The sequence below is a fragment of the Mytilus trossulus genome, chromosome 6, assembly GCF_036588685.1.
Source record: "Mytilus trossulus isolate FHL-02 chromosome 6, PNRI_Mtr1.1.1.hap1, whole genome shotgun sequence".
Classification (NCBI taxonomy): Eukaryota; Metazoa; Mollusca; class Bivalvia; order Mytilida; family Mytilidae; genus Mytilus; species Mytilus trossulus.
The window spans coordinates 55,195,345-55,223,177 of NC_086378.1; the positions used below are offsets into that span (position 1 = coordinate 55,195,345).

The 27,833-nt window shown below is 32.0% G+C and overlaps 1 protein-coding gene across 1 annotated transcript; it reads left to right on the forward strand.

The window, feature by feature from the left end:
• The first annotated feature begins 572 nt into the window (after positions 1–572).
• Positions 573–27,136, forward strand: LOC134722824 (uncharacterized). Its single transcript, XM_063586451.1, has 4 exons — positions 573–924; positions 19,463–19,651; positions 20,358–20,528; positions 26,913–27,136. The coding sequence occupies exons 1-4, from the start codon at positions 618–620 to the stop codon at positions 27,134–27,136; spliced, it is 891 nt and encodes a 296-aa protein (XP_063442521.1). The 5' UTR covers positions 573–617.
• Positions 27,137–27,833: the final 697 nt, after the last annotated feature.

Genomic DNA, 27,833 nt, shown 5'->3' on the forward strand with positions numbered 1-27,833 from the left:
ATACGGCGTCTGGCGAACCAATGAAAAACTATTAAAACAGCGCACATATTTAATGATTCAAAAGAAAAACAGGCCCATAACATTCGATGAAACCAAATAGATTCCAAAGATAAGTGACATTTAAGTTTTAAAAGAAAAAATATATAAATTTTATGACAGAATGTATAGAATATTGTAAATTGAAAAGAAATAATTAAAAATTCCATCCTCTTGTTTGTTTCATTCGTAAAGTGGTCAAACAATCAGTTCTTGTACTTTGTTTACATAGATTAAACTAAAGTGATTGATTCATAGAAACAAATCTAGACCAAGTTTATTTACATCATCATTCCGACAAGTGGGACGAATTCTGTATTTGATTATATTACTGTCAGGTAAAAAGACAAAAGAGATAATGACGATTTAGTTTATTTCAACTTTCAAATAGATTTGCGCAAAGTGTGATTTGTTTAAACAGATTTTAAAATTAAAAGCTTGAGTAATATCTAAATGTACAACATTTGTCTCCAATATCATGTTTTAAACAATTTTTACTTTGAATGTTCCATGAATATTGGATCACATTAAATTTTTTGCACAAGCAACATCGAAGTGAAGTGTAGTCAGTTAAGAAAACAATGTCTTTTACTTGTAGTATATTCTTTCTCGATATTATGATTTGTCTACTCTGTTTTGTTCATACTACAACTGTCTTTTTGAAGGGAAAATTGATTATATCTGGACAAGTTCATTACACCGGAGCATTAGTTATATCAAATGCAAGTACATTGACATTTTGTTTACAGCAATGTTATAGCAATCAAAAATGTATGACAATTTTCTACAACCGACATACTCAAAGATGTATATTACATTCTAAAACATTTAAGTACAGCGTTTCTTTGCAAGAAGAAGATGGATGGAATTTTTATCTTTTGGAAGTGAGTAAGTACACATATTTATTAATTTATTTTGACAATGTTTAAAATAATGATGAAATGTGGATCGTGTTTGTACATTGCCGAAAAAAATGGTTGAAACAAGATTACAATTCAACGATAGGATTCCAAATAATTCAATAAAGCAATTTTGTACTCTAGATATTCAAAGTGATTTTATCAGTCTATTAGCAAAAATGAAAAGATTACCAGCAAGTACGGAAAAACCATAAAATCGTTACAACTTTTATTGGAATGCCGATATTATACCACTTATTATGGTTTCATACTTATAAATTAAACACCATGTTTTACAAATCAAAAAAAAAAAAAATATATTATCATTTTTTTAAGTAACAGCAAAATTCATTTTCAATTCAAAATAGCAAGCATTATCCGAATATCTTAGTTTAACTACAAAGCAAGATAACGTAAATACAGAACTCCAAGAAAATATTATAACGAAAAATAAAATCAAAACCTCAAACATCACCCGAATAGCAAACAACTGTTATATATCTGACTTGTTAAAGGTATTTTGGCACAACTTTTTGGAATTTTGGATCCTCAATGCTCTTCAACTTTGTAATTGTTTGGCTTTATAAATATTTTGATATGAGCGATACTGATGAGTCTTTAATATGTAGACAAAACGCGCGTCTGGTGTACTAAATTATAAATTGGTGCCTTTGATAACCATTCTCATGTACAAAATGATGGTTTGAATCAGTATATAAAGCGAATACATCCTTGTAATAATAGTCTTATATCGTTATATTGTTTCATTTACAATGAAACTATCCAAACATTAGGTTTTAGAATAATTTAAAACTTAACATGTTAACAAATATACAAAAACAAAAATGCGTCCCAAGTTTTATTTTATATTGAGCGTTTTTCGTTATTGCATTTTAAAATGAAATTGGATATTCCATATTCTTACATGACGTCCTTCAAACGCTTTAAGTACACACTCGTGGTAAAATATGAAAATATTGGTTGGGCTGTTCCGATTGTACTCCAACGTCACATGATTGTTTATGAATGAAGAACACGACGTCATAGAATAATGACGTAATAATTTAAGCATTTTACTGGAAAATACACGCTTCTGATACCGAAAATCATCACAACAAAGAAACGTAAACAAACGATGCTAAAATGTGGTATAAGGCCTTTTTTATATACATAGAAGATATATAGGTTAATTATTATTAAAATGCATCCAAATTTATCTAAAAATGTTATTGTAAATAGTTTGAGCATGTCAGTAATTCTGTTTCCTTCGTTCTTTACCACCAATCTAACAGTGCGTTAATTTATGGGAACGGCAAATATTTGCCTCCACCTAGAGCGCTTCGATCCAAAAGAATTGCCGTATTTGTCTTAATAGAATGGAAATAATTCATGGGGGCTTGAATATATCTAAATTTTACCACGGGTTGTCCCTTTATGCCATTGATTATTTTATATCAAAAAGCAACATAAACAAATCCAATATAGACATTTGCAAGACAGTCTTTTGTTATTTTGAATTAATTGTTAAATTGCAGTCCACAATAGGTCTTGATTTTTGATAAAATAAAATATGCAAGTAATCACTATAGAATGCATTTTTATTGTTTTTTTTTACAAAAGAAAAGAGGGACGAAAGATACCAAAGGAACAGTCAAACTCATAAATCTAAAACAAACTGACAACGCTATGGCCAGAAATGAAGAAGACAAACAGAAAAACAATAGTACACATGACACAACATAGAAAACTAAAGAATAAACAACACGAACCCCACCAACAACTAGGGGTGATCTCAGGTGCTCCGGAAGGGTAAGCAGATCCTACTCAACATTTGGCACCCGTCGTGTTGCTTATGTGATTACAAATCCAGTAAATAGTCTAATTCGGTAGGTCACATTCATGAAAGGGAAGGGGATTGTAGTTACGACGCAAGGAACATATTCGATATCATTTGTGAAACGGTTATTCCAAAACGGTCAACCAACTCATGATGGCGTCCGTAAAATTTACGAAGGGATGATTTTAACTTTACCATTTGGAACCCTTGGTTTAATAGCTTCCTTGTGAGAAGCAACCCTCTATCAAGAAAATCATGATAGGAAATGCAAGCACGGGAATATCGTATCAATTGGGAGAAATATACCCCGTTTGCAGGTGCTGCTGGAATGTTGCTAGTAAGAAATGGAAAGTTCACAATTGGAAAGCTGAAATCATCTCTTTTGTCGTTAAGTTTTGTTTTCAACCGACCCTCATTGTCAATTTCTAGATGTAAGTCAAGATATGAAGCCGACTTAACTGTATCTGAATTATCCTTTATCTCTAGTTCGATGGGATAGATGTGTTCCACATAGTCACCAAAGAATGTAATGTGTAAACCTTGTCATAGTGACTTTTAACAACATCAGATTATTTATATCGAATTCAATGTTGTTCTTAAGCTGAGCCATATCAGGGGTGTTTACTAAGATGCAAAAATACTAAATTATATAAAAAAAAAATGAAATAAAAATAAAAATAAAATGCGTAACCCATATCTTTATTTGTAATTTTATAAATATAAAGAGGATGTGGTTTGATCGTCAATGAGACAACTTATAAAGCACATAATAAGTCGAGCTACCTTCTCACGATGAATTTTAGAATGACATCGCTTAGTTTTCATTGAACTTACAAAAAGACTGGTTTCTCTTTGTAAAATTTTACGAAATCGGACAAATTTGCAAAACCTTTTGTTTGAAATATCTCCGTACACCAACCTCATTATTATATTTTTTTAACATAAGCTAAAGTTTAGTCAAGTATTAACACAATCCACGGTCTGTATTTGGACTATCATGTTCCTTAAAGACATGATTCATTTATAATTCGGAATACCAAGATGAACTGAGGCAAACAAAGACAAAAAATTCCTTGCATTACATTTGTTTCTCGATATCGTGTATTTCAAACTTGTTTTATATTAATACGGAATAACTTTTATAGCGCAACATCTATCAAGTCTGCGCAAGCTTATTACGCTAGAACATAAGCCATTGAAGCGATAATGCAGACTAGTTTAATTTTCTTGTTTACTGCAAATCTGAAAAAAAACCACAAAAATTTACAAAAGAATGTGCAAAATTGCGATCTTAAATATTTAAAGATTGCGTTCCTGAGCAGGCACAGGACGGGTGGATATACAGTTCTGCAATCAGGGTTTATTTTTTTAGCTCATCTGGCCCAAAGGGCCAAGTGAGCTTTTTTCATCACTTGGCGTCCGGTTTCCGTCGTCGTCCGGCGTCCGTCGTCGTCCGTCGTCGTTGTCCGTCGTCGCTAGCTTTTACAAAAATCTTCTCCTCTGAAACTACTGGGCCAAATTGAACCAAACTTGACCACAATCATCATTTGGGTATCTAGTTTAAAAAATGTGTCCGGTGACCCGGCAAACCAACCAAGATGGCCGCCACGGCTAAAAATAGAACATAGGGGTAAAATGCAGTTTTGGCTTATAACTCAAAAATCAAAGCATTAAGAGGAATTCTGACATGTTGTAAAAATGTTTATCAGGTCAAGATCTATCTGCCCTGAAATTTTCAGATGAATCGGTCAACCTTTTGTTGGGTTGCTGCCCCTGAATTTTGAGGAAATTTTGCTGTTTTTTGGTTTTTATCTTGAATATTATTATAGATAGAGATAAACTGTAAACAGCAATAATGTTCAGCAAAGTTAGATTTACAAATAAGTCAACATGACCGAAATGGTCAGTTGACCCCTTTAGGAGTTATTGCCCTTTATAGTCAATTTTTAACCATTTTTCGTAAATCTAAGTAATCTTTTACAAAAATCTTCTCCTCTGAAACTACTGGGCCAAATTAATCCAAACTTGGCCACAATCATCTTTAGGGTACCTAGTTTCATAAATGTGTCCGATGACCTGGCCATCCAACTAAGAAGGCCACCACGGCTAAAAATAGAACAAGGGTAAAATGCAGTTTTTAGCTCATAACTCTGAAACCAAAGCATTGAGGAAATCCGACATTGGGTAAAAATGATTATCAGGCCAAGATCTATCTGCCCTTAAATTTTTCGATGAATCAGTCAACCTGTTGTTGGATTTCTGCCCCTGAATTGGTAATTTTGAGGAAATTTTGCTGTTTTTTTGTTATTATCTTGAATATTATTATAGATAGAGATAAACTGTCAAGAGCAATAATGTTCAGCAAAGTTAGATTTACAAATAAGTCAACATGACCGAAATGGTCAGTTGACCCATTTAGGAGTTATTGACCTTTATAGTCAATTTTTAACCATTTTTCGTAAATCTAAGTAATCTTTTACAAAAATCTTCTCCTGAAATTACTGAGCCAAATTAATCCAAACTTGGCAACAATCATCTTTGGGGTATTTTGTTTGAAAAATGTGTCTGGTGACCTGGCCATCCAACCAAGATGGCCGCCACGGCTAAAAATAGAACAGGGGTAAAATGTAGATTTTGGCCCATAACGCTGAAACCAAAGCATTTAGAGCAAATCTGACATGGAGTTAACTTGTGAATCAAGTCAATATCTTTCTGCCCTGAAATTTTAAGATGAATTGGACAACTGGTTGTTGGGTTGCTGCCCCCCAACTGGTCATTTTTAAAGAAATTTGCCGTTTTTGGTTATTATCTTGAATACTTTTATAGATAGAGATAAACTGTAAACAGCAATAATGTTCAGCAAAGTAAGATCTACAAACAGGTTAACATGACCTAAATGGTAAATTGACCCCTTTAGGAGTTATTGCCCTTTATAGTCAATTTTTAACAATTTTCATTAATTTGGTAAATTTATGTAAATTTTTACCAAAATTTTTTCTCTGTTACTAATGGGCAAAGTTCATTATAGATATAATTGTAAGAAGCAAGAATGTTCAGTAAAGTAAGAACTTCAAATACATCACCATCATCAAAATACAATTTCGTCATGAATCCATTTGTGTCCTTTGTTTAATATGCACATACACCAAGGCGAGCGACACGGGCTCTTTAGAGCCTCTAGTTAAACTTTAATGTTCCGGAAGAACACATATCTAAATTATATATCGATGAAAAGAGGAAAACGTGTACAATAAGAAAATTTGGTAGTAAAAATCCAGAGTGGTCATATTTTTGTTATATTGAGGCCAAAGGTCAGACCTAACAATATCAATATTTCAACCACACGAAAAAAAAGTAATTTTTGTCTGATCTTTATTCAATAGAATGCTACAAAAACTGTTCAATTATAAGCATATGCTATATTCGATGTTAAAATGAAAAATTTGACTACTTATATAAAGTGCTGCCATTACTATATGGCGTTGATCTGGAACCCTCTGATTTTTTTCCGTTTATGTCATAGCAAAAAAAGAGGTGGCCTTAACCTTTTAACATCCATAAACTTTTATATTGCCTATACTTTTTCACTACAGTTTATTACAGGATTATTTTCAAAACTATAAATCACCAGCCAATTAAATTAATTCAGTATTTTTTCTATCTTTGAAAAAAACAAATTCAAGCTCTGAAACAGTGTGTTTGATATTTGCATCTAAAAGGTTGTGTATTTTGTGAAAATTAAGATCAAGTTATAGATAAGTACATGTTATATATTTGCAAAGTCTGAGCAGATAATTTATAACACAAAAAATACCATAGTCAAACGAGGCGAAGTTTAAAGGGAAAATTCACGATTTTTTACTTATGGTTTAAATATGTTCATTATGACATAATATATATATTCACAAAGTTTTATCGCTATATGTGCAGTAATAAAGGAGAAATTCAATATTTAATGAAAAAATATTAACTACTTCCTGTAGGTCGTGACGTTTTCTCCTGGTTTTTGCATGCCGGGATTTAAAAAACAATCATTAAAAGTCTTGGTTTTTAATCATATTTCAACGTAATCGTAAGCGCGCCGATGACTTATGCTTTATCTAATAACCATCCGATAATAAGAAGATAAAACGCACATACGTTCAATTGTACATATTCATGAGATAAATTTTCTATGTTAAACGTATATATTCGAATTATTTTTGTAGACAACACAAAAATTTATAAATTGATTTTTAATTAATGTTTTTTTTCGGACTGATAAGGTGAACAAAGTAAAGTACAATAATCTATAAAGACAATATGTTGGTGTACTCTTATTGACCTTTTACTATCTCTGCTATGACTTGGTTGATACGATGTGTGTATTCACGGTTCTGTAGCAATACTCGTAGATGGCTTGTTGAAAGGTAAATTGTTATTTGCACTTCGGTATTTAACCCCGCCTCTCGGGCACACCTTGCCAGGTGTGACTGTCTATTCGGATCAGTGAATTATAAGACATGGGGAGCATCCAATATACATATTTAAAATATATATTCAAGTTGGTGACAAATAAAAATTGATCGCCGTGGAATTATTTAATTATGTTTGGTGCTATTATTTATTTGAATTCAAATAAGTTAATTTACTAAGAAATACACAATTTTTGGTTAAAGACGGGAAACTTAATTCATATGTCCGATTGAAATGATTTACACATTTTGTCCTTGATTGATGTCTAATAAAAAGGAGAACTTAGAAATTATAAATAGCTTTACCAAAGTATTTTTATTTGTCTTTATTAGGCAAATAAATGAATGAGAACACTTAGATTTAGACTTTTTAAAAGTCACGTACAAATTAATAACTGGAACTCACTGAAGATAACTCTACCGAAGCGGAATATAATATGAACGAATAAAGAAAAAATACTTTTGTACTTGGAGAAGTCTTAAAACATTGACAGCAAATTTAAGGTCTTCTTGGAATGGAATCGAAAAATTACGAATAGATATTCTTTATCAAGTATGAAAAACGTCAACCAAATTTAATCATAATCGGGGACGTCCTTATTAAAGTAGTCTTCGTCTCACAACGTATAATACTTAATAACTATTTGACCAAAGATGTTTAAAAACAAAAGACAACGAATTTAATGTCATCTTTCCCTATTTTTGAATGTAATTATAAGTCTGTTCAACTGGCAAGAATACCCCTAAAGCGGACAAATATCTGACAAGCAGTTTATTCTTTAAATTTGCTGTCATTGAATATCAAGAAAGAAAATAAATCCCGAAAATGATTTGAAACTTTAAAACTCAATAGCTTTCCTAGAAAATATTCACATCCCTCGGGGATTATTAGTGTACGTCCAGTTGCATATGTCGGAACAGTTGTGGTGATGACGAATTTCTTTCTTTATTCGAGAACAATCTAATTGATATATAAATCTGTGATTTTACTATGTTCATAACTTCGATGAACCAAAGCAAGTTATAGATCGACATGTATTTTAATCAAATTGGTCCTCTTCTTCTTCTTCTTTTGGTATACAATAGTCTATCGAATTGGATGATTACATACTGTTGGTATACGTGGACTAGTCTATTTACAAAACTTTTACCCCAATTTGCACAAAATGTATGTTTCTTTCTTATGTTCAATGTATACATGTATATATTTTAAATTGCGCTGTAGTTCCGTAACTTTCTATCCGGGCGTATAAACGAATCGTCGACAAGTGCGCACATTTTTTTAATCAACATTTCTGGAATGATCCAACTATGTCCTTTACTATTGACAACGAGTAAATATTACATCGTCCCGCGCAGAGACATATAATACAATTATATGTCTCTGATTTCCCCCAAATTAACCCTTGGAAAAAATACGTATATTTGTATATCTTCAATTTTTTTATTATTTTTTTTGGTATCATTTTTTTTTTTTATAAATAATATTCTTTACACCAGAAATTTTATTTATAAACAAGCGTATGAGTTAAGTAATGACTAGTATATTATATCACTTTCGGACACGCAAGACAGAGATGTATATTATACATGCACCTGATAGTTCAAAATGGAAAGTTATAAGTTATCGGCCGTGTACACTGATCAATACCTACAGAAGTGAAACGATGCATGAACTTGCAGGCCCGACAGGAAATCGCTTGAATACCTGGTCGTGTCACCTTACACCCCTCACAATACCTTTGGGAGTAATACCTTAAGCCATGCGGGTGATCAGTGGAGCGAAGATCCTAATTTATTTGAATAAAGTATATTACTTTAAAGAATTATGAACGAATTAGATTTCGAAAACAATTTTCACGGAACTCTTATTTATGATTTGAACTTTGACTTTTTAACTAATTCCAATATTAACAGTTTAAAAATAACAGACTATATGGTTATTAAAAATATAAGAACATTTTCCGAATCAAGTTGGTTAGTAAGATAAAACAACCGTACGATTGACAAGATATCGACACGTAATTACGACAACATCGGTTACTGTAGTTTTGTTTCTTTATGGTTTATAGACATATCGTGATTTTTATTTGGACAAGATAACAAAATGGCGGAACGCAAAGAACTGATACTCAAAATTTAAAATCGATGGTGATCTCTTATCTAGCGGAATAAAACTTTAATATTTATAAATTTGAGCATTTTTATACAGAATGGACATAATATGAATTTTTGATTTTTTTGCGAAGTTTCCCTTTAAAAACATCATAAGTGTGACTTGCATCAATTTAGCGTTTAGTTGAGTGTAAAACAAGGTCATTTTGGTGCATGAAGATTGTCTCCGTGGAATTATCCTGGTAAAAAGTGTAGACTCATAAATTTTTAGGGAAGTGATGGAAAATAAAATTTAATAACACAATTTAATGCTAATTTGCTATTGTTGTAAATTTAAAAATAGTCATGACCCTTATATAACTTGTCTGTTAAAAGCGACATACAATAGCTCAATAATGTGTGAATCAATCTCTTCGTCATCGTATGCGGATTCAGTAGGCGTATAAGCATTACAACACACTTTCCTGTTTTGACACGAACACGTTCGGCGCAGGGACGAGTTTGTTCAAAGCAAACACAGCTTTTAAACCCAAAGATTTACCTTTTGCAGGAACAAAGTTAATCTTGTAAGTTGTTGGGGTTTATCCATTTTTGTCTTCCCGGTCGAATTATTGAAAGAATTAGGAACACGAACAGGACCTCTTTTACCTTTGGTAAAATGAAACAGTTGCTAACGATGATGCACTGTAAGTCAAGTGAAAATTGTTATCTTATCACTTTCATCTGACGCTTTCTGAAATCAACTAAGGATGGATAATAATATTGAGAAAAGAAATGGGGAATGTGTCAAAGAGACAACAATTCGACCATTAGGCAGACAACAGTCAAAGGCCACCAACGGATTTTTAATGCAGCGAGAAACCTGAAAATCTGCTCGTGCCATTGAATGAAACTTATCTTACTATCAATTGTCTCTTTGTTGGTGCCTATATTGTCGGCACCTTTTTGTATCAAACATTCCCCTTTGTGTTTTTAAACAATGCCATCTGGAGCGTACATACTGCTTTGATTCGGTCAAACTCGTGCATGGCAATGCCTGTCAGGTATAGTCTTACCTCTGCATTGGAAACACAAAAGCTATGTGGGTACAAAGTTTCTATTAATGTTCGTCACCCATATTCCCATATTCAAGATATAATTGCACGGCCAGTCCCACATGTAATAGGGCAAATGTTGCTACATAAACGAAATATTTTGAAATAGCCATTATACATTTTTTTTTATCTTTTGGGACAATATACGGTCCAAAAGCGCCTTTGTTGGATTTGTCATCAATTAACTAACACTTAATCAACTTCAGAAGCGACATGGGCAGCTTTTCCAAAGAAACACCCAACGATGACATAGCTCATAAGAGCGCCGGCGGCAGAGTGAAGTAAATGATCTTCTTTTATTGTATCCTTAATTTCTTCTGACACACCTTGATGTAATTCTGAAAGTCTTGACATAGACTGCAATTTTCCGGCAGCCGATATGACATCCCCTATATTGAGTTCAGAGTTAAACTCTATATTTGATACCCCTTGGCCCCGCTGTGTCTGAATTGTAAGGTGTCTTAATATCTAGTTAGTTAGTTCTGAAGTTTGGAAGTTTACAGACATCAGAGACAATTTTGGGTAAAAGTGATCGGTACAGGTATATGTCGAAGATGTACTTTTTAAAAAAGAACAGATCCTTCCTTACAATCGTTATCAATAAATTGAAAGCAATTTCAAATTCTAATTTTTCAGTAACTGTTTGACCTGATTGCACAGGTGTTGACTTAAATAAGTATTTTGTAGTGCATATTGAAAATAAATATGTATTCGAGATGATGATTACCATGCCATGCATGGATAAATAATAACTCACATTAGCACACATCAAAAGACTGTCAAAATGTTCAGACGACTCAGTTTTGTGTGGTTTTCTGTCATTTTTAAAGGTTGTGCTTTTACACAAAACTTCTCCAAACTAGAAGGAGGTAACTGAGCGCGAGACCGAATAAAAGTGTCAGGATTCATGTGGATCAGTTTGATCACACAAATGGCTTTCTGTTGTTTCTTATTTAAAGACGCATTAATTTTGCCTTCTGGTGTAAGTCTTATAAATAAAGGCAACAGTAGTATACCGTTGTTCAAAACTCATAAATCCATGGACAAAATACAAAATCGGGGTCACAAACTAAAACCGAGGGAAACGCATTAAATATAAGAGGAGAACAACGACACAACACTGAAATGTAACTCACACAGAAACGGACCAAGCATCAAACAAAATCCCACGACAATAACAAATATAACATCAAAACCAAATACTAGTACATGAATTTGGGATAGACAAGTACCGTGACACGTCTTATCGCAATGTGAATTTACACTCAAAAACATTATAACATCACTGATGATGCACACATTTTCCAGTGCCGTATTGTCCTTCTGTTATAAATTTAGTCACGATTGAATTGTCGAATAGATTTGTTAACGGTACCTTCATTGTTTAATTTCATATTTCCTCCTCCTTTTAAAAGCATTTCGTCTGTATAAAAATTTAAAACATCTGTTTGCTGCCTTGAATGTTGTAAACGTAGAATTCCAAGCGTTCATAATTTATAAGTTAACACCATCTTTGTAGAAAATAACAGTCACCAAACAGTTTCCTACATGTATTATACAGACGTTTCAAAAAATACAAAAGACACAGCATACACTCCGACGGTACAAACATTCGGCCATCTTGTTCATCCGGCAACGTCAAATATGCGGGAAACCATGTTTACACTGTTTTTCGACATTACGGACAGGAAGACAAAGTCACTATTACAACACAACTTCCTCTTTTTAAGAATATTTCGTCCTCGAAATAAAAATTGATCAAGACAAATTGCGTTTGCGTGTTTTCCAGTTCATCTCAGGTAACATTGACGATCCACATACATCATGTGTATAGCTGTTTTCATAGACGTTACTATCTCTGAATAGGATGAACTTGGCATTTCCACATGCATGTTCTTTATATGTGAAGTCCTTTTTTTACATAACTGGTGTCGATAATCTAGAATATGATGAAACTCTAGACGTAATTAACAGAATGTCACTTTGCTCAAAGGGTGATCATTTTCGAACGTGAACTGCCTCTACCACACCGGTGATTACTGCCTGCTTTTCAAAGTTCGGACGTTCCAAGTATTGTCTCTAGCTCCGAAACTTGTACAACTTCTACTTAAGTTGATTTGATAATGTCGCTAAGTTCCTGACATTTCAATTCCACCTTTCTAACGCTAACAACTACTGTTTCACCAGTAACCGCTTTTCAACGCGCGGAAGTTTCAAGATAGCTATCTCTTCGTCCAAAACTTTCGAAACTTCAACTTCAGTTCCCTCAATAACATCACAAAAATCTTCATATTTCAATTGATATGACTCGGCGATGTAATAAACAGACTGTTCACTCGAATAAACGAAATTATTACGTACATTTAATTTACCAACAGTGCATTTGTCTTCTTCCAATTTATGGTTACTAGTATATAAACTATTGATATTGCGTTTCAAAGTCAGTATTTGCTAAAACGTCCTTCCTCCGATTATCATACTTTATGGAATTTATATTACGCTTCGTGCCTATTTCAAATATTTTCTCAGAGTCACTGTCGGCATTGCAACGCGATTATTCTACGAACTTTAAAGATTGTCTGCAATGTTCCTGCCACAATATTTCTTTGATAAGTTCACTAATTGTTGATGATTCTTTAGTCAGAACTCTATATCCTATATCACCCTCAGGTTATTTGTATATAGCATACTCAGTAATCAGCTTTACTAATAAATCTTCGTTCACACCAGGGAACGATTTCCGAAGATTTATCTGAACTCTACATACCTACTGTTGGACGCTTTCACTTTCAAACATAGTTATATTTCTCAATTTCATTCTACAAATCTGAGCAGTCTCAATATCACCAAATCGACATTTCAATGCATAAAGCTTTACCTCTAAGTGAAGTAACCACATAAAAAACCATATCAGCTAGGTGAACAACTACAACGTTCACCTAAAATAGAAAATTTCATCCAGAAACCTTCAAAAAGTTCAGTAAAGTCAAACTCTGGTTAGTCACACCAGCTCATGGTTATTATACATCAAAACGAAATGCTGACAAATATATTTTATAGACAAATTTAAAACGTGACAATATTAATTTCTTCCAAATTTATACCTTAGATTGTCATTTTATCCTTGATGTTAACACCAACAATAATGTTCAATCATTTTTCTTCCATTTTTGCCGATTTAATACTTCTCTGTAAATTATCTGGTCGAATCTGTTACAATTCAAATATCAGTTTCAAAACGGTGAATCTAATTTAAGTACTCCAGTGCCGTATTGTCCTTCTGTTATACATTTGGTCACAATTGAATTGTCGAATAGATTTGTTTACGGTACCTTCATTTTCTAATTTCATATTTCCTCCCCTTTTTAAAAGCATTTCGTCTGTAAAAAAATTAAAAACATCTATTCGCATCCTTGAATGTTGTAAACGTAGAATCCCGAGCTTTCATAATTTATAAGTTAACACCATCTTTTTAGAAAACAACAGTTACGATTTATTCTCACTACATGTATTATAAAGACGTTACATAAAACACAAAAGACACAGCATACACTCCGACAGTACAAACATTCTGTCATTTTGTTCATCCGGAAACATTCCTCTCCCTCTCACGTCGCTAGCACACAACGTCAAAAATATGGGACACCACGTTAACACTGTTTGGCGACATTACGGATATGAAGACAAAGTCACAATCACACAATATTAATAAGTTTTGTATTATTATAACGCGCATTATATGGTGGAGCTGATTGACGGATTGGAAATTTCCGTAATTAAAAAAGGTACAAATGATGTTTTTATTTTTGGGTTTTGACAAAATTGTTTGGAACTTTTACAATTTGCATGCAGTATCGCAATAGTATATGTTGTCCTCTCAAATGTCCAATACTGTTTTCGAATCATATGTTTTTTCGTTGTAAAAAAAACCGTGTTAAATTTTCATCTGAAAAACAGTCAACTTTAAGTTTGAAAGTTTGAGGTTGGTATTATATAATAGTTATGTCTTCATCCTTCCTATTATACTTGCAGATATTTAGTTTTTGGATTCTAAAGTGACTACCAAAAACCGTAAATTGAGGGATACCTCATTAAAGAGCTAAACTACAAAAATGTGACCATTGAAACTTTTACGACCAGGTTGAAATTTAAATATAGATATTATTCTATCATTCAAAACAATTTGCATCCGTGTGTCATTCCGGAACATCAAACTCGTTAACTAAGCGTCTTTTTTAGGTCAGTTGTAGTACTAATTTGATCATTAGAAAGAGAGTTATAATAATTATGAATGAAGAATCTAAATAAAAATGCCATAGACACTGTATGTTCAATATGAACATATGTTCATTGTATTTAAACAAAAGTGTGTCTAATGCTTTATCAAACACAAAAAGTAATCTATTTTTGAAACATTGCCATTGTTATTATCTTAGGTTTATTCGCATAAAGGAAGAATAAAAAAAAACCTTTTAAATTGATGTAAGTATATCAGTTCGTATGAGACTACTCTCAAATCGAGTCACAAGTCACAATTTGTTAAAATGAGCCATTATAGTAAAATATTGCACGTAGAGGAACAAGTTGAACACAGCCACATTCTGTGTGTCGCAAGTCAGGAGAATGTAATTTTCGTATGCTGCTGTTTTACATGTTTGTTGTTCGTTAATCATTTTTTACATATATTAGGCCGTTAGTTTATCTCGTTTGAATTGTTTTAACATTTTTCATAGCATGTGGCTTTTTATAGCTTGCTATGCGGTATTGGCTTTGCGTATTGTTGAAGACCGTATGAAGATCTTTAGTCGCTTATTTCTGTGTCATGTTCTATTGTTTGTATGTTTGTCTTCTTTCATAGTTAGCCAGGCGTTGTCAGTTTATTTTCGATTTATGTGACTATCCCTCTTGTATCTTTCGTCCTCCTTTTTGAAGCTACTAACAAGTTTATTTTCTAAAATGTAATTTAATACATGTGGATCTGGATCTGATTCCACTTCTGGAGAATTGAGTTCTCCCCCAGTCTTTGGTGGGGTTCGTGTTACTTAGTCTGTAGCTTTCTGTGTTGTTTCTTGTGTACTATTATTTGTCTGTTTGTCGTTTTCTATGTTAGTCATGGTGTTGTCAGGTTTTTTTTTCGATCTAAGAGTTAAAAAATCCCTTTGGTATTGTTTGCCCGTCTTTTATATTGCCGTAAGTACTGTCGTCATTACTTCCATGATAGAAAAAAGCTGAAGCAGTTCAACTCAAAAGGATAATGCAATCAGTTAAAAATTTGTTATTTGACAGGGAAAAAGACCGCGCATTTGATGTTCTCCCACAATTCAATGATTTGCATTGATGTTTTCATGTCCAATTAGTAATCACGTTCCAGATATTTAAAACTGAACCATTCATCTGAATCAAACTAAACGATACATATAACACTGCAGTTGATAGACAACCAATATACTGATTTATACTGATCTATTGAATCTCTATCCCTTTTTTATTAAAAAGTTTGTTTTTATCAAATTTGACTTTTCAGCATTGAACTTTTACCTTGTGTTGTAGTCTGTGCAAGCCGTTATGTAGTTGTTATTGCGTGCAAAATTATGCCTACAATGGAATAAATTATATCAATATATCGAATGTCACTAACCTAGCAATGATGCATACTCGACAGGTTTTGATTTGTCTGTCTTTAAGGCAAATTACTTCACAAACATTCAATTGTGTCTTTATAATATGAAGAACATTGTTCAACCCACCATTTTTTTCTTAAAATATTCTATACCATGTCAGGAAAATTGCAGTTGTTATCTTATAGGTCGATTCTGTGTGTGTTGCATTGTTGTTTGTTTATTGTAAACTTCAGTGTTTCTGTTGCTTCATTGTTTTTCTCTTATAATTGATGTGGTTCATATAAAAAAAGAAGATGTGGTATGATTGCCAATGAGACAACTATCCACAAAAGAAAAAATGACACAAACATTAATTAACTCGGTTTCAGTTTGTTACCCGGATTTGTTTAGGTCACCGTATGGCCCTTAACAGTGAGCAAAGCCCATACCGCATAGTCAGCTATAAAAGGCCACACAATGAAAATTTAAAATATAAAACAATTCAAACGAGACAACAAACTTATGTATAAAAATTGATCGAAAGACAATTATGACAGTGATGTAACAGTACAATATAAAAACAAACTATACAAATCAGTTGAAAAAGCTTAATTAACTCATCAGATGGATAAAAATACAAATACTGCAAATACAGGTGGAAGTGGCCGGGTACTTGTACATCCAAACAACAAAAAGACAACTAAGTACAGATCTGAAAGTAATCGCAGTTACTGACCACTAGTTCAAAGCCACTAACAACTAATAAAAAAAAATTATGCACCTAGGACTATATCTATATAATAGTTAATTATATATTTTATGGAAAATATTTTTACTACATTGATCTCCCATAATAAAACAGAAGCTTCTTTTTTAATTATCAATTGTTAATTTGTCAAATTGACCGATGTGGTTCATGTTTTTTTTTTTTAAATAAATCTATTTTTCAATGGATCATTTTCAAAACCGGACTGTATGTGCTAAGTTGTGACTGGTTCTCTAAACTAAATTTTAAAAATGTAGTCGTACAAAGTGATAAAATGAATTTTGTTATTGTAAGACCTTAAACTAGTCTGTTCATAGAAACGGTGTCAAACAAATCAATAAGGAGTTTTCAGAAAATACTTTTTCTAATTTGTTAACAGCGCAACTGCTCAATAATACAAAAAGAAAACAAGCCCATGAAACGCTATGAATCCTTTAGATCGCAAAGATAACAAGTGGCTTTTAGTTTCTAAAATAAATGTTTTATCTAATAATTGAACACACATATAGAAAAGTATAAATTAAAAAAAAAATTTGTTTTAGAATTTTGTCCTTTTGTTTATTTCATTCTTATTCAAACAATAATTTCTTGAATTTTGTTTACATATATCAAAATAAACATATTTTTTCCTGACAAAATCTCGACCCACTTTATAATTGATATCAGTATTCTGACATGTAGGCCAATTTTGTAAATACTATTATGACTTATTACTGGAAAATGACAATAAGATAATGCATATATCTTTATTTTACTTCGAAATAGATTTTTAAAGTGTTGTATGTTTATCATAGATAAATTTTAAAATTAAATGCTTTGGCGATGTCAATATAAACATGTACCAATATGTTTCTTAAATATAGTAATTTGAAAAAGTCAACACATTGTATGTACTATAAAAATAATGTTACATTGATTTCAATTCACAATCAACATAGAAGTGCCACATAATAAGTTGTAAAAATGTATCGCAGAATATTTTTTCTCGTTATTATGATATTTAAACTCTGTTTTGTACATACTGCAACCGTCCATTTTGAGGGACGAGCAGTTGATTCTGGACAAGTCCATTACACCGGAGCAATTGTCGTTTTGAATGCAAAAACTTTGATATTTTGTTTACAGCAATGTTATAACAATAAAAAATGCATGACACTGTTCTACAACCGTCAAACTAAAGGATGTGTTTTGCATTCTAAAACATTTAAATACAGTGTTCCTGAGCAAGTACAAGATGGATGGAAATTTTATCTTTTGATTGTTTGTAAGTACAGACACATGTATTTCAGATAAAAAAATCCTTGACAATTGTAATTGTGAAAGAAAAATATTATAAATTATTATAAATTAAGGAATGTATCTCCCTCATGCAAAGCTCTATTTCCTTTTACGTATTTGGCTATACTTTTTGGACCTTTTGGATTATAGCTCTTCATCTTTTATATCAGCTTTGGATTTCAAATATTTTGACCACGAGCATCACTGAAGAGACATGTATTGTCGAAATGCGCATCTGGTGCAAGAAAATTGGTACCGGTAATTTTATTGTAATTAATGAAGAAATGATGATCGTTTTTGAATAATGCTAACACCATTCAAATCTTTTGTTTTTGTTTTATTTGTTTAAGAATGATTGTTGTAAGTTTTGCCCATTATTACGTGGAATAAAAAGTCAATAAATTAATTAATTTAAGTATTTTTTTTAATTTAAAATGCAGTTTACAATTCACACCTTTTTAAAAGTCTGATTATCTAAAAAAAACTATGATCAAAGATTAATTGCGTTATTTTATTTAGAAAACTAATATAATTCAATATTTAACTCATCATAGATACTACCAGGATTGCAATTTTGTATTTGCGTCAGACAAAAGTCTCATCAGTGACACGGAAATAAAACAATGTTAAAAAAGCCAAATAAAATACAAAGTTAAACAACTGTTCATAATCAAATCAACAACATTGTTTCATTCTTAACTTAAATAAGAATGTTCGTACCTGTAGAGATTATCAGTCATCGACGGCTATTAAACCTGTATCATTTTGCCTAGGTCTTGATTTATAAAACTGCTAAGTTTTGGTTTGAGACTTCATATATGCTTTGTTAATTAGCATTTATAGCTTTGTTTGGTTTAATCGCCCCGTTGTCCGGTTTTGAAAAGTTTTACAAAAACTTTCTGTAGTCTAATAAACGTTTGTGATAAATCAAGCAAATTATTGTTTTATTATGAATAACACGCAAACACAATAAAAAATTTCCAATTTTCAACATATCAGTCTTGTTAAAGTTTCAGCTGGTAAATATGGTATGAAGCCTTTTTGACCTCACTAAAAATAGATCTTTGATTTGTCTTGTAGCTGTAATTTACTTGAGTCTACTGGCAGGTATAAAATATTGGTAGGGTTCAACAGTTACGTTTTGATTTAACATTCTTATCAACTACATCGTATACTCTTTTAAATTCTACCTTTAATTAACTTTAATATGAAAAACAAACGTGAAATATTTACTCGATGATGGTCTAGCAATGACAAGAAATATGTTTTTCTTTTTTAGAATATCGTTAAAATTATACTCGTAGAAGTTTATGTTTCACAAATTAAAATAAATATAGAACATCATATTAAACTATAATTCAACTGCTTGTGTTTTATATTCAGCAAACAGCAGGTGTCCATCCGACATAGATGGCTTTATGCACTATCGCCATCTTGATTTGTGTTACAACTTTAATCCAGAACACTATATCGACTATCTTGGACACATCAAGCAAACGTGTTCGTCATATGCTGGAGAATTACTGAGAATTGACTCACAGGAACGCCAAACGTACATAGAGCATATTCTAGGTTGGTTAATTAAAATATAAGACATTAAGTTAAAACATATTAGAATATATCGTTTTATTCATGACAAATGGTAACATTCACCTTTGTTTCTCATTTTTGTCACAGTGAACAGGAAAAAGATAACAATTTGAATGCAGTAAATAGAGATTAACAACATGAAGTCCTATCCTGTTTTACTTGTTGATGACTTAGGAATGCATTTGAATTTTATGACGGTTTTCAACAATCGTCGTACAGATAACTTGACTGTCCTGATACTTACGGTTATATCACAATAGAGAGATGCGGGAAACTGAAAAATCTAATTACTGTTTTGAGTTGATGAACTTTTCGAATTAATTTATTAAAAGGATTGATAGGTTTACCCTGCCATATCTTAATCCTCGGTAAATAGCATCGCCTTCAAAACAAAAATGCGCTTTTTCTTTTGAAATAAGTTTTCGACGGATACTACAAAACTTCCAAACCAAATCTTTGTCTCGAAAGAAATAATTAAGAATAAGATTTAAGTATTTGTGGTAAGGACATTCTTAATTTATTTGTAACATATATATCACTCTCATTGAAATCTAATATTTATACCTGTTCTTGGTCTTCTGTTATTTGTTAAGTAAAACTGTCTGTCTTTTAGTTATCTCATTACTGTATTCCCTTTATCGATTGTTTAACCCATGATCATGTTGACATTGTATAATTGTTTTTACAGAAGGAAGAACAGCTTCACGTGTAGCTATACAAGGCCACTGTAACAACCCGGGTAATGCGTGGACTTTAGATGACGGAACTGAACTACCATACACTAACTGGCGTTCTGGAGACCCAGCGTACGGGTCACATCTACAGATATTTACAAATGATCTTTGGAGTTCTCAAAATGGTTATAACCAAAATAAAAATAACATTTTCCTATGTGAAAGAAGGCCATAGAATGATTCGCTTGAATAGTTTTCATTGTGTTAATAACACAGTCACGCATATAAATTATGTTTAAAGAAATGTATCTACCTCGGTTTGAATAATTCATTCAAGTATATACAATTTTAATAACCTGATCAATTTATAACATACACGCTTTTTGGTATTCGAATGTAATGGACCCGATATGGGTAAAAATGTTTAAAACTGTCCTTATCCTCTATATAGCTTATTATATTGTCTAGATGAACAGTGTATCTAATGTATGAATCTTGAAATGTCATTTTAACTGTATTCGTGATGAATTTCTGATGTAGAATGATAAATAAACAGACGACAAATTCGTGATTTTTGAAAAAAATAAATAAAATAAAATATATATTGTGTACTCCTTTTATATATTCATGAAATAGTTACGAGAAGCGGACGGATTTTCATCGCACTTATAGCCATCCAGGTGCAATATTTAATACACAAACAGATGAATATTAACAATAGTTCCCGAAAAGAGCTTGCAAGAAATTCAAAAATAGCAGTTAAATTTTATTTGCAGAAAAAATGTCAATTTTAACATAATTATTAATGTTGTTTAACTTGAAATAGGTTTTGTTATTCTGCTTGTTGATATTAAATCAAAATTCCACTATGCTGGTTTAATTATCCAATTCATGTTTGCTGTCGAAAAATGATACTAGACTTTCATTTTCACTGCATGGCGATTCATTTCCACTGAAATGTGAGGCATTTTCACAGAAGAAAACTAATTTATTTTAGTTAATTTTCTTTACATAAAATCCTAAAAGTTATCAAGGGTACAAACAAGGATTATAATTTAGTACGGCATAAAAGAGTGACCAAAGATACCAAAGGGACAGTCAAACATAAATCGAAAATAAACTGACAACACCATGGCTGAAAATGAAAAAAAAGACAAACAGACAAACAATAGTACGCATGACACAACATAGAAAACTAAACGATCCCCCACCAAAAAACTAGGGGTTATTTCATGTGCTCTGGAAGGGTCAGCAGATCCTGCTTCCAATGTGGCACCCGTCGTGTTGCTTATGTAATAACGAATCCGGTAAATAGTCACATTTGGTAGTATCATTCATGAAAGGGAACGGGATTGTATTTACGACGTAAGGAACATATCCGATATCATTTGTGAAACGGTTATTCCATAACGGTCAACCAACTATCTATCAACAAAATCATGATAGAAAATGCAGGCACGGGAATATAGTATCAATTTGGAGATATATACCCTGTATGAAGGTGCTGCTGGAATGGTGCTACTTAGAAATGAAAGTTCATAATTGGAAAGCTGAAATCATCTTTTTGTTGTTAAGGTTTGTTTTCAACCAACCCTCATTGTCCTTTATCTCTAGTTCGATGGGATAGATGCGTTCCACATAGTCACCAAATTTTTAATTATTTAGTGAAAGAACTTTATCTATATAGCGGAAAGTAGAGTTAAAAGATATCGCTAACTTCTTATCTGTCTTCCAAAGAAGTTCCTGCATAAATTCAGCCTCATAATAATAAAGAAACAAGTCGGAAAGTAGAGGGGCACAATTTGTTCCCATAGGAATTCCGACAGTCTGTTGAAAAACACGTACTCCGAATGTGACAAATATGTTGTCAATCAAAAAATCAAGCATCTTGATAATGTCAGCTTCAGATAATTTTTTGTTTGAATCAGAGTGATCCTTTACAAAGTAGGATTTATCCCTCCCTAAGACACGATACTTGTATCTACGTTGGCCATTCCTTTTAATGAAGCAAAGCAGTACCAACTCTTTAAATTTGGCTATTAGTTTGGAATGTGGAATACTTGTGTACAGAGTAGAAAAATCAAATGTTTTAATATTATTGCAAGATGATAAAGTTTGATTGTATGTACTCTAAACGATCTTTGAAATTTTTTAGTATCCACATCTGATTCACGCCACCTCTAGAATATGCAGTTTCACAACAATTTTTAAGCCCGGCTTTGATTGCTGGTAAAATAGATGTTAATATTTTAGAAAGAAGTTTCGTGGAGCACTTGGAAGTCCCAGCAATATACCATTGTTGTAACGACACGTATGTAATTTATTTATCAAATACAATGATGGAAGAGCCAGTTCTTCATCAAAGGAACATAGAACAGGCCTATGATAAAACAATTATAAAAGAGAAATATAGAATTCATAGGTTTGTGTTCTAGTCTTTGAGCATTTACAAACTAAAACGATTAGCAAAGAGGAATTCAATAACAAATTACAAACATTTTAATCAAACGTGAGCATTTATCAACCAAAAGAACGTACAGTATGTAAAACAACGTTCATATTCACTACATTGAAAAATGAGCTAACCCTGGTAGTTCAACATGAGAATTTTTCTAAAGTTTCGTTATGTTGACAAAACTGTCTTTTGGAAGAAAAAAAAACATGCAAAAGAAGTAAGTGATTGAATACAGTTGTTCAATGATGTTTGTTTTAAAGATGTACACATATGTCATATATCTATTTACAGCTAGTTGATAGGTAAAACAATGATGCATTGATCGTGTAGGTTAAAAATTGTCCGTGTTAAAAGATCGTACCTTGACATATAAAGGTTTACTTTTAATTTAAATTGTGACTTGGATGGATAGTTGTCTCATATAACACCATCCTATATATATATATTTGCAAGGATCAAGACGTAAACAAAGGAACATTTATCAATACATGCAAAGTTATATAAATATCGCAGTAGCATGAGTTCAAATCCCGGCGAGGGAAGAACAATTTTTAACGCTTTAAACAAAAAATTTGTATAATTATACTGTTAAACACTATTGTCTATGTGCAGTTTGTTTACTAAATATGAATATGTCTCTAGTTTGTGCAAATAAAATTATCATAATTATACAATGTCAAAAAATATTCATAGTGACACTATTGTTATATTCAATAAAGATATAAAGATGCATATTTGCTCAGGACCTCAGTTTCAGGGAAACCTGTTATTACAATGAGTTGAAAAAAATAAGACAAATGATCCACTATTGGTTTTTGGGATTAATCATTTGATTGGAATGTAAACACATAAATGAAAGATCGCTGCTTATTCGACTCACAGTTATGTATGGAATTTCTGCATTTCTTTGCAGATATTAGTCAATACGCTCACAAACAGATAAATTTTCGAAAAAATGAGACGTTTAGGGTTCACTTCAGTTGCAACAATGAAGTATCTAAATGTTTGTATTAGTTATATTGATCTATTTTATTCGTAAGAGTTTGACTGTAAATCAAAATTTTAAAGCAAGATGTTTAACTTCGGGAAATTATCAAATAATTAGGGCCGAAGGATCATCCTTAGTTCGAGGTTTAGCTTCTTGGACAACTCAATGCTTTCAAAATAAAAAAATGCATGACGTGTTTTTTTAATAATGTAACGAACCAGTGTTAACTTCATTCGAAAACGTTCAAGTACAGCCAGCCAATGCAAATAGGGACTTGTTGGAAAATGTATCTCTTAATAGCAAATAAGTGTCATGTTTTAGTCTGTCAGTGTTTGAAACAGTTATTTAGGTTTCGTTCGAAAGAAAAACAATTGTATTAAAACAAAAGACCCATAATACCTGAACATACTTTTCGTTTATGAGCGTCTTTTGGTAAATGATTTCTGTATTCATTTACAAAATATTAACAAACGCAGAAATTTTTCAAACATATCAATTGAAAAAAAATCAATTTCACTTTGTCGTTTGTCTTCCTGTCAATATTTTATTCGTTTGCCTTTGCGATGTCATTTATCTCAATTGTTAGTTATGAAAGTCCCGTTCGTATCTCCTGCGTAACTTTTCAATTTCATGATGTATACATTCATTTTTTTAAAGTTATTTTATTGAAGCATTTTATTTTTCAAAAATAATATCTTTTTCAAATTTGATCATTGAAAGATTTACCTTTGCTATGGCGTTGCCGGTTTCTTTTCGACAATCTTTTTTGATTGTTTTGAAGGTTGTTAATTTTAAAAGAATAAGCGTGTTTTTCTGTTTTTTATTTTTTTTAAAAAAGAGTTCAGACATAAGTAATTAAAATGTTATTCATCACATTGGCCATGCAATTAATATTCCATTGATTGCATTTCGAAATTGATGTAATTTTAATTATCATTTAAAAAAAGAATTAACTATACCTGTCAATAACAATAAGAATAGCATGACATTGACGTTAGGTCTATATGTCATATTGTTACATATCGCCTGCGTCCCTTCTATTCAAAAGAAATATAATTTGACAAGTTGTGTTTCATCATAAATAGGAATTTATGAAGAGATGACCAATCATAGATCTTTCAGTTGTCTGTTTCTCTTAATTTTGCTTAATTCCTTATACCAAAAAGGTAAACCATGGGGAAATTTAAATTATATAATTCGATGTTGATAAGTCTATTTCATGTTAGTAAAAAAAATGTTTATATTATAAATAACAAATACACTCATAATACAATCAATCAATTTCACCATAGTGATTTGTTAAATGACAGCTTCATATTGTGCCCGTATTAAGGAGTATACTGATTTAAGATTTTTTGTTTATGCAAGAGATGTCTTACGCGCGTCTAGTGAGCTTACAACATTTAATTCTGGTTTTCTATTATGAGTTTACTGAGTCGATGTCACTGCTAATGAAGTTTTAATTCCCCGAGGGTATCACCAGCCCAGTTATCGGCTACCTCAGGAATAGATTAATTTAGCTGTACTTGCCAAACCTTTTAGCAATTTTGGTCCTGAATGCTCTCAAACTTCGTACTTTATTTGGCCTTTTTAACTATTTTACGATTCGAGCGTCATTGATGAGTCTTTTGTAGACGAAACACTCGTCTGTCGTATATACAAAGTTTAATCCTGGTATCTATAATGAGTTCATTCACCTTTTTATATCAAACAATTGGACAAACTATTTAACTTAAATACGACCAATACGCTAGAATATTAAAACACAAAACATGTTATATGAGTCTCATGATTTTCTAGATAGGACAAACAAATATTTATGTAAGACAACGGACTATATCGTTGTATGGCAGACACGAAACGATGTTTTCTTTTCAGTATGTCATGAACATTTCATTTATAGATTTTTACGTTAATGCAAATAAGATTCACAATATGTTATTTAACAATAATTTAACCTCTTGTGAATTATGTTTAGAGGGTAGCAGGTGTCCATCAGACATAAATGTTTTTATGCACTATCGCCATATTGATTTGTGTTACAACTTTAATCCACAACACTATGTTGACTATCCTGGACACATCCAACATACATGTTCTTTATATAGTGGAGAATTACTCAGGATTGATTCACAGGAACTCCAAACGTACATAGAACATATTCTCGGTTGGTTAATTAAAGTATATGATATTCATTAAATGTAAAGAAAGGATAGATAAACAAAAAATCAGTAGATTTAGCTGTACAAAAAATATTATCAAAGTCCGAAAATTTCGTTTTTAGAACTATGCCACTTGCTCATTTTTCAATGGTTGTTTCAACGTTACTAAAAAAAACATTGATTCATTTATCAAATCGATTGACTGAATATATCTGGCCGCATTACTAGCTGCATGTATTCTCTAATGCTCCTCAATAATAAGGTCCTTGTTCAAACGCGATTGATTGATTCATATACCGTTATTCTTAAGATTTTTTTGTACGTCACATATATTTTGCCTATAGCTTTGAGGATATCTGTTATGACACAAATCAAAAGCCCATGATTTCCAATGTGTATTTAAGTGTCAATAAAGTCAGCTAAGCATGAAAAAAAACCCCGATAGCTTACATATATGAATGTTCAAAACAATTTTTATTAGATAATTTTTTTCAGTCTAACATGAGTTTTGAAATTCTATCACATCTACATTTTAGTATTGACACACGGCGACGTTTTCCATGACTGTACATCTTTATCACGTTAGTCTTTTGATTATGCGAATCGTATTTGTAGTCCTTTGGCAAATATGACAACACAAATTATTAAGATTTATCAATTGAACAGGAAAAGGCAACGCTATTACATTTGTAATAAAATATAAAAACAAGAACTCATATCCTGTATTATTGGTTGACTAATCAACAGATTGAATATGAATGAAGGGTGTCACCAAGTTGAGAAGGAACTGCTCTTCTGTCCAAAATCACCCCTGCTTAGGGGCGGTATTCCTGTACACAGTTGTTTTTCTGGGTAGTTTGTGGGGTATTACTGTTAAACTGATTGTATTTTAAGTTGATTAGTAATGTACGCCCTTTACCGAGTCAGTATTGCCCTCTTAATATCTTATTCCTTGTTTTTACAGAAGGAAGAAAAACTATACGTGTAGCTATACAAGGACACTCATACAACCCGGGTTTTGCATGGACTTTATATGACGAAGCTCCACTACCATTTACACCATGGTGTTCCGGAGCACCATTAGTTGGGAAATTTTATTTACAAATGTTTAAAGATGATTGTTGGACTGAGCAAAATTCTTTTGATCAAAGTAGGAATAACATGTTCCTCTGTGAAAGACGACCATAAAATGATTCTATTTAAACAGTTTTCATAATGCAAATAACACACACATAAAATAAGGTATCTACTCTCAAACAAACAAAAACCGTTTAATTATTGATATATTTGAAACAGTCGAATAATTCATTTTATACAAGCGTATATGTATTTAAATGATGTACCTAAGAAAGATGAAAGCTTTCTTAACAGTAATTTAAATCAGTTTACCAGACGAATAGTCTCTAGTGATTATTGAAATCATTACACTTAAACACTTTGTGCATTGCACAGGCAACACGGAATATTGTTGAAAATGCATAATAATTACCAGCGTAGTCTTAACATTTTACCCAATGTTAATTTTTCCAAGGATATACTGGATCGAGCCAGTTCTTCCTAAGTATCCACAGCCCTGGCAAAAGTAGCATGATACTACCCCTTCAGTGAGAATAGAGAAAACCAAGGTCAGACCTGTTACCCCGTACCGTAGCACGATATTGTTATTGTCCACATTGTGTAGTAATGTGGGCGACGTCAGTCGGAAGATAATTATCACACACATTAAGCGTAATAAAGAAAAATAACAAAAATCACGAACTCCGAGAAATATTAAAGACGGAAATTCTGTAATCACATGGCAAAATTAAAAGCTCAAATTTTTACACGAATGGATACCAACAAAAAAGGAGCATTGAGGACCCAAAATTCCAAAAAGTTGTGCCAA

Excerpts from the sequence above, each read along its gene's own strand:
- LOC134722824 (XM_063586451.1), top strand. The coding sequence starts at position 618 with ATGTCTTTTACTTGTAGTATATTCTTTCTCGATATTATGATTTGTCTA. Across the intron at positions 19,652-20,357 it reads GTACATAGAGCATATTCTAG|AAGGAAGAACAGCTTCACGT; the intron begins GTTGGTTAATTA and ends TTGTTTTTACAG. Across the intron at positions 20,529-26,912 it reads TCTTTGGAGTTCTCAAAATG|AAGGAAGAAAAACTATACGT; the intron begins GTTATAACCAAA and ends TTGTTTTTACAG.